This window comes from Phocoena phocoena, chromosome 19 (genome assembly GCF_963924675.1).
Source record: "Phocoena phocoena chromosome 19, mPhoPho1.1, whole genome shotgun sequence".
NCBI lineage: Eukaryota > Metazoa > Chordata > Mammalia > Artiodactyla > Phocoenidae > Phocoena > Phocoena phocoena.
In genome coordinates, this window is record NC_089237.1 from 31,107,493 (window position 1) to 31,123,264 (window position 15,772).

The 15,772-nt window shown below is 48.9% G+C and overlaps 1 protein-coding gene across 3 annotated transcripts in view; it reads right to left on the reverse strand.

Moving 5' to 3' along the window:
• Positions 1–15,772, reverse strand: part of MSI2 (musashi RNA binding protein 2) — a 379,231-nt gene that overhangs the window by 230,266 nt on the left and 133,193 nt on the right. For all 3 annotated transcript variants that reach the window (XM_065896502.1, XM_065896501.1, XM_065896503.1), the window contains exon 6: positions 15,230–15,322. In XM_065896502.1, coding sequence (XP_065752574.1) covers positions 15,230–15,322 — 93 coding nt within the window. The remainder of the gene's footprint in view (positions 1–15,229; positions 15,323–15,772) is intronic.

The following is a 15,772-nucleotide window of genomic DNA, read 5'->3' on the forward strand; positions in this document are numbered from 1 at the left end:
TGAACATTCTCCTTTGGTTCTTTCCAGAGTGGGCACAGGCAGGGCTGCTGTCCTCAGGAGTGTGTGGACAAGACACACAGTGGGCTGCCTCCCACCCTCCATGGGAACTCTGATGGAACCCAGAATAAATGTCTGTCAAGCACCTCTTCCAGGTCAGCACTCAGGTTGGTGCTGAGGCAAATGAAGATATGACCCACCTTCAGAGGCTGCCCTGGGCAAGAGGCAAGATGGTAGATGTAAACCATGGGAGGCACAAGAGCCCAACAGCGGCCACTACATCCCCACCCATCAGTGAGGGTCAGCAGGCTCTTGGCCTCTAGTCACTGCACTGCAGTTTTGTTTACAGGTGTCTCTACTCCTTGACCTTTGTGGGCAGGGACTCTGATCTCTGACCCCAACATGGTGCCCTATACCTAGGAGGCACACAAAAATCAGGTTACGGAATGAACGGAGGGTTGGACAAGCACAACCACCTCAGGGCCTTTGAACAGCTGATGAAGACCTCCTTCCTCTGCCTCCATCTGGCCCCATGGTCCCAGCCGGCCGGGGTCCTGACTGGCCCTGCATCCTCAAGAGCTCCTGAGTGTTATTCTGCAGCCCTCCAGGAACCAACCCCCACCACCGCACTAACCTGCAGGTGTCCCTGAGCACAGGACTACGAGGTAGACCAGCTACATGGAACAGGCTGAGACAAATCAGCGTGAAGCACCCCCAAAAAGGCAACCAAAAGCTGAGAAGCCCTTTGAGGGAGTGGCATTGAATTAAATACAAACAGACATGGGCTTCCCTGGTGGCGCGGTGGTTGAGAGTCCGCCTGCCTATGCAGGGGACGCGGGTTCGTGCCCCGGTCTGGGAAGATCTCACATGCCGCGGAGCGGCTGGGCCCGTGAGCCATGGCCACTGAGCCTGCACGTCCCGAGCCTGTGCTCCGCAACGGGAGCGGCCACAACGGTGAGAGGCCCGCGTACCGCAAAAAAAAAAAAAAAAAAAATACAACCAGACATGCCGTTGTCAAAAAAGGGGCTACAAATAGACAGTTCTAGAAAAATCCTAGTCCATGAGAAGGCAGAAATTCCTATCAGAACAGGCTTTTTGAAATAACTTGCAAGTGAATTACAGCAGCTACTTCCTACGGGATGGGAAATTATTTTAGGCGGCTTTCCAGTCCCACATGCTCCTTTAATCTAAGTCACATGCAAGAAATATTTATTGAGGGTGGAAGTCTCCCCATAGGTGTGTTTTAAGTGCAGGCCGCCCTGGAGCACTCCAGTTAGCTCTATAAAGCTTCCTAAAAGAACATTTTTAATGCACTGACTCGTTTGCTTTAACCTGATTTCTCACTGCAAACAAATAAACCCCGTACAAGTAGCCGCTTTCCTGCGCTGACGGCCTCCGCTGCCAGGCATGCGGCAAGTTCTCGGGGACGCCACCATTAGGATGGTGGTTTTCAATAGAAACTTGGCATTTATCATAGCGAGAGCATTATCTTCTCAACAGACGCTGACAATTTGTCCTATTCCTCCCTTGAGAGAATCCAGTAAGATCACGTTTGCTTCCCCTGCATGCTGTCTCTCCGACTACAACATTTCTTTGCCTGGAAAGAAAATATTGTGACTCCTTGCCATGTTCACTTCATTAGCATAAGAGGAAAAAAAGCCAAATCCTCCCATTGGTCTCCCCCCACAGTAGCTCCAGCTGGGTTAAATCTAGCAGGATCTCAGATGCAGGACTTCTGTGGCTCGGGATTTGTCATAGAGCTGTTACAGAGGGACGGGGCAGAGGCTGGGAGAGGCCAAGAAACTAGCCCTTTTAACAAATGAAAGACATCCATTTGACACACAGGGGGTGTGTCGTGCAGACTATGGTGGGGAGTTTACAGGATTGGGGGGGCGGTGAACCTGGCGAAGTCAGCAGTTTGGGACTTCGGACGCAGGAGGGGCAGGGGGTGTGAAAAACAAGAGAGAGAGAGAGAGAGAGAGAGAGAGAATATGAATGTGGGGAGGGGAAATTCTCATGGAGCAGACATCGGCAAACTTGTCTCTTTTAATTCTTACACTGCTTCTCCCCACCCTCACCATAAATGACTTTGTATTCTCACTTAAGAGACAAGAAATGAGTCTCAGGACAGTGAAATCACCAGCCTCAGGGCACAGAGCACTAATAGCAAATAAGTGATGGCATCTGGATTCAGACTCAGGTCTACCTGATCCCAAAGTCCAGAATCGTTCAGTTCCATCCCACGCAGCCCTGACAAGTCCCAGGAGCCCGGCAGTAAATGCCAGCGGCATCCCTCTGTTCTTTCGAGAGGGAAACAGTGTCCCCACAAGTGAGTCCTCTCTGTCCACAGCCAGATTTCCCAGCATCAGAGATGTCCGTGCTTTGGCTTAATGTTGTTGAACCCGTTCTCACCCCACCGCCTGGCTGATCACAGAAAGGCAAGTCCGGGGAGAAGCTGCCGAGAGCCCACCTGCTACCTCCACCCCAGGGAGAGCCAAGCATCCACGGGGCCGCAATCAATCAATGCTCCTGCCGGCTTCTGAAAACCACAGACCCTACTGGATACCTGCCACTCAGCAGGCCCATTGTTTTTCTTAGACCAAAGACAGAAAGAGGAGCAGGGGAAGATGTAACCTGAGATGCATGAGAGCCCACTTCACCTTCCTCCGATCCGTCCCTTCTCTGGGGCAGCTGCGCATCCACCCTCGACACCAAGACCTGCCTGAGAATCTACCGGCTCCGGAAAAGGCCTTGCTGATCAGCTCCACCTGCCCAGATAGCCTCTCAGTTCTAACAGGCTTTCACTCCATGGTGGAAATAGCTCATTTATCCCAGGCTTCAGGGGAAAGATAGGATCCACATAAGAAAATGCTCCTGATGACTGAATATATTCTCTTAAAGCCCCATTTTATAAAAGAAAAATCATAGTTTTACCATTTGAAACACCTCCGATGTCTGGCATAGCCCTGCCCTCCGATACAGAGGCCCACTCATCCCACCACTATTTACTGAGTACCAACTACGGCCCAGCCCCTGGGCCCACGCTGGTTCTGCACACGGTTAGGAAACAGACCCAGCCCCACCTCAGCGGAATCGACAGTCTCCTCCGGGCAAAGAGGTTACATGTAAACTTGATTATTTTTTCTGATAAACCAAGATCCCCTCTTTTGTTCTCCTTTACGGAGTCTTCCAGCTCCTGGTTTGTTTTCTTTATGAGACAATCTGTAGTTACTTTACGTTTACTGTTTACTCGTTTGCTCTCCGCGGGTGCTCTCCGACCTCATCCGAAAACATCTACAAGTAAGCAGGGACCTTGTCTGTTTCGTTCGTGCTGCGCCCCTGGCTCCTAGCTCAGGGCCTGGCATTCAGAAGACCGGGTGAATGAATCAATGGACAATGAACGACGTGCGAGGCTGCAGAGGAGATGCCTTCTGGACCTAACGAGGAAGGATAAGGATGGCTGTTTCCCTGCACCAAATGGTCCTACAATGTGGTACTTTGTTGTGGTTGTTGTTGTTGCGGTACGCGGGCCTCTCACTGTTGTGGCCTCTCCCGTTGCGGAGCACAGGCTCCGGACGCGCAGGCTCAGCGGCCATGGCTCACGGGCCCAGCCGCTCCGCGGCATGTGAGATCTTCCCGGACCGGGGCACGAACCCGTGTCCCCTGCATCGGCAGGCGGACTCTCAACCACTGTGCCACCAGAGAAGCCCCAATGTGGTACTTTTTAAGACTGCAATCTTTTTGTTTTTATAGGTTTCTCTCCCTCCTCTTTACATTGAATTTATTAACAACATCTTCCCACCCCTTAATGTTTGCAATAAATTCTAAAACCAGAAGACCAAGCTCATTAGGCTCAGGAAAGAAAACTCAAATGAGGATGTGGAAAGCTCTCTCAAGAGGCTAAATAAGCTCAATAAACAGGTTAGTAGATCAATATATATAAATATATTTTAATAAACACCGGTTAAGTGATACTGGGACAATTTCCAGACCGTATCCTCTCTTCTGCCTCCCGCTCCCCAAAACAGAACAGTTTATGTATTCAAGCAAGTTTAAAGAGCTCGTCAGCAGGGTCCAACCGAAAGAATTCTCTTTTGGCCCGTATCCGTTCAGTGTTTTCCATCAGAGCCAGAGCAGCCTGAAGTCAGTTCCACAAACTCGAGGCATCAGGGTAGCTGGAATGAACTCAAGATACGTGCCACTGAAAACTAAATGAAACTCAATCTTCATGTGCAGGTGAAGAGGACCCAGGAAAGACTTTCAATTTGTGTTATCCCCGAGGTGGGAGGAAGAACTGAGTGGTAAGCCCACCCAAAAGACAGATGGGAGAGATGGAAAAGACAGAGAGGAGAGAGAGAGAGAGAGAGACAGAGAGACAGAGAGACAGAGAGAGAAGAGGATGGGAGCGGCAACACCAGAGGCGGAACCTGTCTTAGGATGAAAATAACAGCAGCTCATGTTTCTACCGCTTATTAAGCACTTAGTTTCTAGCAGGATGCTAAGAACTATATATGCCTTAGTTCATTTACTTGTCTCGACAGTCCTATGCAGTATCATCCCCATTCTACAGATAAGGCAACTCAGGAAGAAAGAAGTTAAATGACCTGCCCACGGTTACGGAGCTAATAAACAGATGAGCTGAATTTGACACCGGACAGTCTGAGTATAAAAAAATCGATGTCCTTATTACCAGGCAATATGCTAAACCAGGGGGTCGGCAAACTCTGGGCAAGAGCGCAATCCTGCAGCCTTCTGTTTTTTTGTAAATAAAGTTTTATTGGAACACGGCCACAACCACTCATTTTCATACTGTCTATGACTGCTGTCATTCCTGCTACAATGGCAGAGTTGAGTGGTTGTGAGAGACCATCTGGGCCACAAAACTGAAAACAGTTATTATCTGGCCCTTTACAGAAAAAGTATGCCAACCCCTATGCTGAGCCGTAGTGATTCTCAGCATTTCTACCCAAGTACTCCTAGTGATCAAGTAAATCCTGGGACAGCCCAGAATGACGGGGTACAGAGCCTAATGCAGCAAGGAGCCTATCCTGAAATGTCTCCAAATCTCAAGGTTTTTCAAAAACAATTATGCAAATTTTGCAGTCCATGCCATAATATTTGTTCTAATGTAATATATGTTTTAAACAAACAACCATCAAGTCACAGTCGGCTTCCTGCAAGATATGTCACAGAAATCCGACGGCCCAGCACACTGCTAGGCACAAGCGCTCACACACCTGAGGGAGGTGGCCCAGCCCAGCAGCCCTCGTGGAGCTACAGGCTCAGGCCTTCCGGCCAGGGCTCAGGTCTGCACCTCGGCCCACCGCTGTCTGGCTGTGGCTCCTGCACAAGTCCTTTACGCTCTCCCAGCCTTCCTTTCCTAACTCTCAAATGGGGATAATCCCCCCACCCCACAGGGCCGTTGGGACAATTACAAGTCAAAAGGCACATGAAAGGTTTGGGCAAACAGCGATCTCTGAATCTGAACATATGCCAACTTAGTTGGAATGGAGACCTGCGACATCAATAAATCCTCCTTTTTGCTTCTAAAACACATCTATCAATAAAGGAAATGGGGTGGTCTTTTTATTTTTTTAAATTTTTTATTGAAGTATAGTTGATTTATAATGTTGTGTTAGTTTCTGGTATACAGCAAAGTGATTCAGTTTTATATCTATGTAAATATATATATTCCTTTTCATATTCTTTTCCATTATGGTTTATTACAAGATATTGGATACAGTTCCCTGTGTTATACAATAGGACCTTGTTGTTTATCCATCCTATATATAATAGTTTGCATCTACTAGTCCAAACTACCAATCCAACCCTCCCCTGCCCCCCCTTCCCCTTGGCAACCACGAGTCTCTTCTCTATGTCTGTGAGTCTGTTTCTGTTTCACAGAGCTCATTTGTGTCATATTTTAGATTCCACATGTAAGTGATACCGTATGGTATTTGTCTTTCTCGTTCTGACTTACTTTGCTTAGTATGAGACTCTAGGTCCATCCATGTAGCTGCAAATGGCATTATTTCATTCTTTTTTATGGCTGAGTAGTATTCCATTGTTTATATACCATATCTTCTTTATCCATTCGTCTGTTGATGGACATTTAGGTTGCTTCCATGTCTTGGCTACTGTAAATAGTGCTGCAATGAACACAAGGGTGCGTGTACCTTTTGGAAGTATAGTTTTGTCCGGATATGTGCCCAGGAGTGGGATTGCTGGCTCATATGATGACTCTATTTTGAGGTTTTTGAGGAACCTCCACACTGTTTTTCATAGTGGCTGCACCAATTTACATTCGGGGTGGTCTTTTTTTTTTTTTTTTTTTTTTTTTTTTTGCGGTACGCGGGCCTCTCACTGTTGTGGCCTCTCCCGTTGGGAAGCACAGGCTCCGGACGCGCAGGCTCAGCCGCCATGGCTCACGGACCCAGCCGCTCCGCGGCATGTGGGATCTTCCCGGACCGGGGCATGAACCCGTGTCTCCTGCATCGGAAGGCGTACTCTCAACCACTGCGCCACCAGGGAAGCCCCGGGGTGGACTTTTTAAAGGAGAAAAACTTTTTTTGTTTTTTTTTAAAAATCAGAGAATCGGCGAGCTCCCCCACAAACCAGCCCAGCACGGCTCTCTCTGGCGCTAACCCTGCCCTTCTGCCTTTCCCTAAGAACACTGACAATAAGATCAGAAAGACTGCCTCTGGTCATTCCATACGCTCGTTTATATTTCCTGAAGGGAAAAGCACCTTAAATTTTTTTTTTTTCAAATAATAACACTCTACAAACAATAAGGAGGCCTGAAAATATTTACGTCTGCTGCCAATTAGAAAGGACAGTTAGCGACCTCAGCTACCAAAAATCTCTAATTTACAGCTGATCTGATTCTGCAAATTACATTTTCTACTACAGACCACCTAAAAACAACTTCCTGTAAACAAACCACTCTGCTGGGTTGTTTTTTTTTTTTTTTAATATAATTAAATCCTTATTTTGCTCTTTAACTACACGAAGCTCACTCTTTTGCTACACGGGGCAGAACTGTTCATTTTCAAAAGATGTAGAAATAATCCCCAAGTGGGAGCCCAAATCGGAGCCCAGAGGAATCCTACACTCCAAGTCAATGATGAGCTGCCCTTGCCCAGGACTGTGTGTCTGTCTGTCTGTTCTGCCTTCCGCAGGCCACTTCAGGTAACACTACACTTACTGGCCTGTGCTGGCGCCTGACCCCAGTGGCCGAGTTAAATCAGGAAGGCAGATTGTAAATAGGCATGAAGTAAGTGTTCTGGAACATGCAGGAAGGAATACTTAAATCTGCCTGGAGGTGGTCAAAGGTTTCATGCCTTTTGGAGTTGGAGGCCAAGCGTCTCGACTTCTCCCAACTCCCATTTATTTAGGGTGAGCAACTTATTCTCGTTTGCAAGTCCCGAGTTCCTGGAAACCCCTCAGGCCTAGGCAAACCAGGACAGTCGGTCGCCCTGCCTTTATCCAGCCTAGTTCTTCTCCTTACCATCAGGAATCCATCAATAATGTTTCTTGTTTGCCTGCTGTGTGTTACCTTCCATCTGTGCCCACCCCCTATCCCCAACCACTGCACTTTGGAACCAGTAATCATCAACCTTTCACTGTAACGGCCCCTCCACCCAGATTCCTCCATCCTGGAAACGTCCTGGTTACGCCAATGTCCCACGAAGAAGAAAGGACCATCACCCTGGCTGCAGAAGGTATGTGGACTTAGGGCAAATCACATCCCACTCTGCTAGCCACTCAGCTCAAGGAAGACAATACGAAGTGGAGAGAAATGGAAATAGCAAATACAAATTCAATCTATCAAATCTCCTATTTATTTTATGCAAAGTTTTCCTGCTGCTTATTAATGCCAGCTTTCCCTCTACCATTTAATCTCTGCTTCCATTTCATTCTTGGAGGCCTGCGATTATTCTAATTCAGCATTCGGATGACTTCATTTCCGCTCAAGTACACCCAGGTCAACTTGGATAGAAAAGAAAGAGGAGGAGAAGAAAAATAATCAGCTAAAAGCTATTAAATATCAACCGTGTGTCTCATGATTGGTTTGAAAGGCAGTGGTGAGGTTAGCAACAGTCAGAAACTCAACCCTTCTAACTCTTCCTGCATATTAACATTTCTTCTGGGGCTCTCACTCTTATGGCTTCGAATGTAAATAAAGTACCGACTGGCAGCCCCACTTTCGGCTAATTCACAAATACCAAGTCTGAAATATACAGAGCTGGAAAAATTTACAGGGTGGTAACCTGACAAATCCTGCTGCTCTACAGAGAGCCTGATTCTCAGAGGACAAAGGAAGCTGGAAAAAAAAAAAAAAAAAAAGAAGAGAAAGAAAGAAAAAAGAAAAGCATAGGCGACCCATGTAACGGGGTATCCTATTGATGGCCTGGGGGGATGGGCAGGAATCTCCATATCAATGTTCACGCCATGAAACAATGGAATCCGATTTCTATGCCAAGTCTAAATGAACTGAGCTTTCTCCTCCATAAGAACCACTCCTTGCACCCACTGGCACAAGCCTGAACCGTGATTTCTCAGACACTTTCAGTTCCCACTGAAGTACATCCAGGGGTAGAAAGGCTTTCTTTCTCATGCTAACAACTCCATTGTAAGTGACGTCCTCAGAGCCTGCCAGGAGGGCTCTGGGAAGGTAAGCTGGTGGAGCCCTTAAAGCCCTTCTCCCTCTGCCTCCCCAGGCTCATTAACTCCTTCCTGCCCAAGGGCTCTCCTGCCCCGGGTCTTTCTCCTCATGGCCCCCTACAAAAATTAAATAAAGCTAAACCATACTGGGAAACACAGTTAAACAGCAGAGCCAGAAAGTTCGAGCCTTGTTCCCCTAACCTTACTATGCATACGCATGTGTGATTAGCATAATCTCAAACTTTTCCCAGCTTGCTACCCAGAAGGCATCCTATTCTTCTGTTTGTATATTTTAAAACACTGTTAACAGACCAATAATAATGTCTGATGCATTTGCCTAACAACAGCTGGCTATATTTTATACACTAAAAGGGAAATGGGCAGTTTTCCTAGAAACCCACTCGTCTATTTCAGGAACTCCTTTTTGAAGCAGAATAAAAATAGAGGATTTAGGAGAAGTGAGGTTGAGGTGTTCAATCTGTTTCGAACGCAGCTCTCCCCACCGGCTGCAGCAGAAACGGAGGGAAAAGTTCATCAGGAAGACACAAAGTCCTCCGGCAAGAGGCTTTACCTGCAAAGCCCAAGGCTCATGTTACTTGTGGGTCCCGCTCGCTTGTTCGCCACCACCTGGCCCAGGAGGCCGAGGCAGGCAGATGAGGCAGGAGTCCCCTGTTTGCTGAGACTTTTTGCCCTCAGCAGCTCTGCCAGGGGTCACAGGGCAAATCAAGTCCCCTCCCCCGTATGAAAGCTTCCAAAGGGAGAGACTGACACAAACCAGGCAGATTTAATCAAACACCAGGACAGTGTTGGCCTTGTTCTGGGCTATTTTACAGGAAGAAAGTTTAAACCTGCAGGTAGCCTTCAGCGTGACCGGCCAGGGAGGGGAGAGCCAATGATCCTTCCTGGTCCACTCCAGAGTTCTAAGTCAAGGTCTGAGGAACGTCATGGCCCTCCAGAGCAAAGGCCAGCAGGTGACAGGCGAGGCCCGGGCACATCGACCGCTTTCCAGTGAGTCTGCCTGTACAAACCACTTCAGAAGATGCAGGCCTCGTGGGAGCTGTGAGGCCCACGAAGGACAGACAGGACTTTTGTACTCCAGGCTTGGTCGGAAAGAACCGCACACCTCACGGAGCTCTGTTTATCTGCAACTTGCATTAGGAAGCAGTAAAATCAGAGTCCACTCTCAGGAATACGCTTAACTTGCTTATTCATTTTCTCACAGATCTCCTGCCTTTCACATTTCAAAGGCTGTATGATATTTTCATTCTAGATCTTTCTCTCCTCACACATACAGCATCAAAAGGGGCATCTGAGCGGTGGCCGGGGGTGCCAGCATCGTACCCGCACATAAAGCCTGGAGCTAAAACATAACAGGCAGCCAACACTCCCTCAGAGGGCCCTCTCCCAAGACCTCTCCCAAGTGCAATCAACGAGATCTCATTAGATTAAAAAGCCAATTCATTCTTGTTTTCCATTTTTTTCCCCCAAAAGCTTTCAAGCACCATCCTCTGTAGCTCAAGTTTAACTTTTATAGCCCACACACAACCCCAACCCAACAAAAGGACTCGAAGGCCCCTTTTCGCTCCATTTCTACGGGGCTCCCCTAAAGAGCTGGAACTTTCCAAACCACCACCTCCTCCTTTAGGGCCTTGGCTTCCCATCCGCCACAGTGAGGGGCTGGCCCAGGAAAGGGTTAAAGCCCTCACATCAAACCGCAAACTCAGGCACTGGCCCAGAAGGGACATGGGAACCAGGGCAGCCGAGTGATAAAGGCCGGATTGTAGCAGCCCACTGAATTGGAAATGACTTGTAGGCCTAATGAAACAGAACTTTGGCAGTAAAACAGAATGAAAGGAATGAGACAATAAAAGGCTGGAACAAAGGGTGCAGAGTCGGTTCAGCTTAGCAAAATAAGCTCACTTTGTTGGTGGGGAAAGCCAAAGCCGATTAGGATAAACCAATGACTAAGCGTAAGTCTTCCAAACTAATTACACAGTTCACCATGTGAAGTATAATTGGGAGCCTCCAGATGCGGCCCGCTCTGCTTTCACAGGAGTTATATAAAGTGAGAATTACCTAGCGAGCTCGGCACCGAGCAGCCCTCTCATCGAGGTGAACAGCTGAAAGGTGCAGAACTGCTCCATCCAGGACGAAGCCGAGAATTCATTAATTTAAAGGCCTCTTTTTGATCTCGCAAATCCTATAAGTGAGAATTTAAGAAGGAGGGGCCTACAGGGAGAAGGGAGGAAGCCCTGGCACTTGGAGTTGCTTTGATCCCAGGGCTTTTTAATTACCACGCTGGGCTCGTCCGGATGGCCGTGCAGGGGGAACGGAGCAGAACAGCCCAATGGACGGCCTCGGTCTGTATGTGCGCATCTAGAGCCCTGTTTACGTGCCGTTTTTCGGAACGGTCTGTATACATCATTCCTGTAGGCATGAAATCGTCAGCACAGATAACGTCCACTAGGAAACCTGAAGCAGTAAAATAAATTGCCATAGATCAACGTTCTCGACAAATGAACCAAACCTGCTCCCTCTGAGGATGGGGCTGCTCAGTGGTAAAGTGGGAGATGAGGTTTTATAAATGCTGAAAATGAGTGACTCTCCAGGTTACATGATCTTGGACAACTTACTGACCTTTCTCAACATGAGTTTCGTCCTCGCCTAACAAATATTTCACCTACCTCACTTGACATCCCTGAGAACCAAATTTTTAAGTGCATTAAGAAGCTTAGCACAAAGCACACGACCCTCTAATTCAGAAACATCAGAACACCGTAAGAGAAGTTCACGCTGAAATCCGAACTTCACAAACTCTGCGTCTTCACTGAGATCTAGCACATGTAATAGGAAACTGGAAATACTTTATACTCATAGGATGAAGATTACAGTTTATAAATGGTAGCTTTTTCCCAGCAGAGAGTCTTTCATTGCCCTTTGATCTTGAAGTGCAGAAATTAACTCTACCACAGTTACGACTGTTTTATTTGTTACATCACGCTCATGACTACCAATGACATCTTGTCTTGGTTACAGTCTATCGGTACCGTAGATACCTATCTATCCATCCACCTATGTATGTTTATTTAAACACTTTCTAAATTATTCCATTTTCAAGCTTGAAACCAACCATAGGAATAATCTAGTACAGAGGTTGGCAAACCACAGCCCATGGGACAAATGGGGTCCCAAACCTGTTTCCATAAAGTTTTACTGGAACTCAGCCACACCCAATGGTTTATGTGTTGGCTACATCGGCTTTCTCCACGTGACAGAAGTGAGTAGTCGTGACAGAGCGAAAAATATTTACTATCTAACCCAAGTTTTCCACGCCCTTCCCTCAGGTGAGAAACTGAGGCCAGGAAAGAAGTGGCCTGTTAAGGTGCCTGCCTCGGTGGTATCACCATGCGGTCATTGCCCAGTACGAGGGTCTGGGACACCTCCTCTTACCTTCCTCCAACGAGGGCACCAGAACAGCTACCCAGGGGTGAGGACGGCACCCAAGTCGGCAGAGTCCTTACGCCGATGGCCGCACTTCATGATCTCATCTTAAATATAAACAAGTAATGACATCCCTAACCCAGGGGTCAGGGGGAGGGGGGGGTAAATCTTCTGGGAGGAAGGTGGGAGAAAAGCAAAAAAGGGTTTACAAGCCTCCAACTTGAGTCATTTCAAGCTCTCAATGTGCCATCCTGCACCCACTCCTCTTACAGTAATGACATGTTTAGACTCCCTTAGCTCAGAGCCCCAAGACATCGATCCTACCCATCTTGATTGCCACCTGAAATAAACAGCCGGGACAGCTGCCGCCTCAGGCAAGACGGGAAGAGGAAGAGGAAAGAAGCATGACAACGGAAGTCTGTGAGCTTTCATAAGGCTGCGACCTTGAGTCAAAGGTGCAGTCCCACCAAGACTCCATGTAACAATCTACAAAATGGGCAGTACACCCGCCAGCATCCCAGAGAAGAATTGAGTGAGATAACATAAGTCAAGGGCCAGGCCCGTATCCAACACTTAACACGTACTCACTAAATTACTCACTGAATTATACCTTACCAATATGCAGTTAACCGACTGAAAAGAACCCCAACAGCCTGACACAGTCGGGAGCGTGTGCCTATGCGTCAGTACACTTTATGCAACCGTGTGTGCGTGTGTTTTCCATCTCCTTCGATCAGTTTGTCAATTTACTATTACTCCTTTCACAGCCACTGGATTTACTCAGCATCCCTGAGGCCCAGTAGCAGGGTCTCCCCTCCTTTGACCATTCTGGAGTCAAATGAATTACACCAGAATCCCGAGAGGTGGTGGGCTCTGCCCAAGGGAACACAAGGGAACACACATCGCACCAGCCGCCGGACGAACGAGGAATAAGCTATTCTGAAGACAGACCCAGATAGCACACAGAGCATACGTACGCAACAGGCCACTAACACGTGACTATACGGAGTGTGAGGGCTGTGAGACATTCAATGGCCTCCTTAGTCCTTTAATAAAACACTTGATAGGTTTACGCGTCCTGCAGGAGTCCTCCGACGTTACTGCAAAATTAACTGAGCGGCTTCAGACCCGGCGAGTGCCAAGCCAGGGAAGAGTCTGTGTCCGCCTCCCAGTCAAGAGGACGGCTGTTCCCAGGGCAGGGATGGTCACTGCTGTGGGCTCGCACCGCCCCCCCCCCCCACCAACTGCCGGTGGACTGAGCCACAACGCTAAGTGTTAAGGAAGAACAATGGAAAGACAAAGAGAGAGAAAGGAGAGAGAGAGGGAGAGACCCAGAGCTGGGCATGGGCGGAGATGTGGTGAGTATGAGCCTGTGTGGAAAATTCTAACAGCCCATCTGGGCAGCATCAACTTCCCCGACATCCGCAAATAGGCCCATGAGATTCCAAGGCAGGTTACGGCTCGAAAAAGAAATCCCACCTCATGTTTGCAAACACTACCTCCGGCCTGGTTTTAAAGGCAGAACGGTAGTAAAGAGGGTTCGCACTCCAGAGCCTTCCATTATGCAAGCTGGATTTGTCTCCTTAAGTTATTTCCAGTCTCTCTCCCTAGGCAGGGTGGGGCTGGGGGATGGATCAATCCCCCGTTAATGCTGTAAATCAGTCTCGAAGAGAAGCGCCATAGTGTACACAACCACCAACACACCCAGTTATTTTTTAGAATCTGCCAGAATGAATCAGCCCCCAACCGGCAATGCCAGACAGTGCCGTGGGGAAGGAGTCTTTCATAACCGACCCAGAAGGGCAGCTGAGTGCCATTCCAAACGCAAGGCTGGGCTGGAGGAGGCTGGGTTCTCTGAAGCATGGTCTCCCATCCATGCAGAAATTGATTAATACCAGAGACAGGAAAATCTCTATTTTGAGGCTAAACGGAAGTCACAGCACTCATCCCAGAGGGCAGTTCACAACTGGACACTCCTGGAGATGGGATCATAACTGCCCATTGCCTTGGGCAAACAAATAAAAGCACAGAACTTTCAGACTGGCCAGTGGGCAGCAATGCCTTTGTACCACCCAGGGCAAGTGTGACAGGTGTCCTGGGGCAGGTGAGCGGCAGAGCTTAGAACAGCCGCGGGGCTTTCTCAGGATGCCTCGGCAGCCCTCTGCCACATCAGTCCTTCGGTGGAGGCGGGAGACACATGACGAGACACAGAAGAAAACGATCCCGCACCTGTGCTCCCAAGACAATGTCCACAACTGCTCAAAGATGCAGGAGGCGTAGGCCCTGTGCACACACTCACCTGCCAGCCTCCTGGGACACAGGAGCCGGAGAGGGGCACCACACAAACGCCAGCAAGGCTCAGCGCCCAGCAAGCTGCCCTGCTGGAGCCCTGGGGCGACAGAGTCATTGGAGGAACGTGTCACCCTGGGGCAGAACCCACTCTCCAAGGCAGTGGGTCCCCCCCCACCAACTAGAAAAGGGCTGAATTAATCATCCATGGTTACGTGCCCTGTCTGTCTGTGTGACTCTGTCTGTCACACACACACTCCCACACTCCACTTCCTGACTCATCTGGGGCATTCTGAGTTGCTCCCAGCCCGTTCCCGCAGCAGAGCCCAGGGGATAATTGTACTGCTGTCTCACCGACATTCTGACAGGTACGAGCCCAGCATCTTTCCTGAGTTTCCTCGGGCGTTGGACAGGGGAGGGTTCAGCCGCAAGGGCCCCAGGGAGCCTCCTCTCTCAATGCATTTTCCAGAAGGGCACAGAATGAAGCCCAGTGCCAACTCTCAGGCCAGCTTCTGCGGGAGCTCCTGCCCTGTGACTCACAGCCCTGAACCCCTCACCAGGAGCTGCCACCATCAGCTCCCGGCCCAGGCCCCACGTGGCCGGCAAATGCCAGTGACTCTGCACTCAAAGGCCACTCTGTCTGCTCCTGCAGGCACGTGGGATGCCGTGCCCACCACAAGCCGGACTCTTCCATCTCAGCTCCTGCCAAATTTCATTTACATCTTGACGGCCGAGTCCAAGGACAAGGTTCTTGAGGACACAGCTGTGGCAAAGGCAGGGGCCACGGCAGCCACCTCGAAGGACTGAGCAGGCCGCCCCACCTCAATGCGCCACTTACCTTGCCAAACTGCTCGAAATACTGCTTCACATCTTCCACCACCGTGTTCGCAGATAATCCGCCTACAAAGATTTTCTTTGTTCTTGTGACCATCTGCAAGAAATGACAAGAGGAAGACATGGGTTAACTAGGCTATCTGAAGCCACACTCACCGAGATGCCGAGCAAGCCACTCTCCACACTTCTCTAGAGAGGAAGGCCATGTTAGGAGTACGCCAGCCGCACCAAGCGGGCCCTGTGGACGTCTCAGGATACCGGAGACCACCACTCGGGGTACCTTAGGCCTTCAGGCTGCAACCTGAAAGCTCGAGTTTCATACAGATGGAGAGTGAACCTCTTTGGCTATAACACACGGCCTCACTGTGATGTTAAGTCACGCGTCAAAGCTATTTTAAACCTAGGAGACATGAACAAAAGAAAACTACGTGCATAAAGGTCTGCTGCCCTGAAAGTACCCATAAAGTGTGTCCATAAGAAACTCACACATAATTCAAACCCACGTGCAGACTGCCTACACCGAGCCGTTCTGGGTGCTGGCTTATGT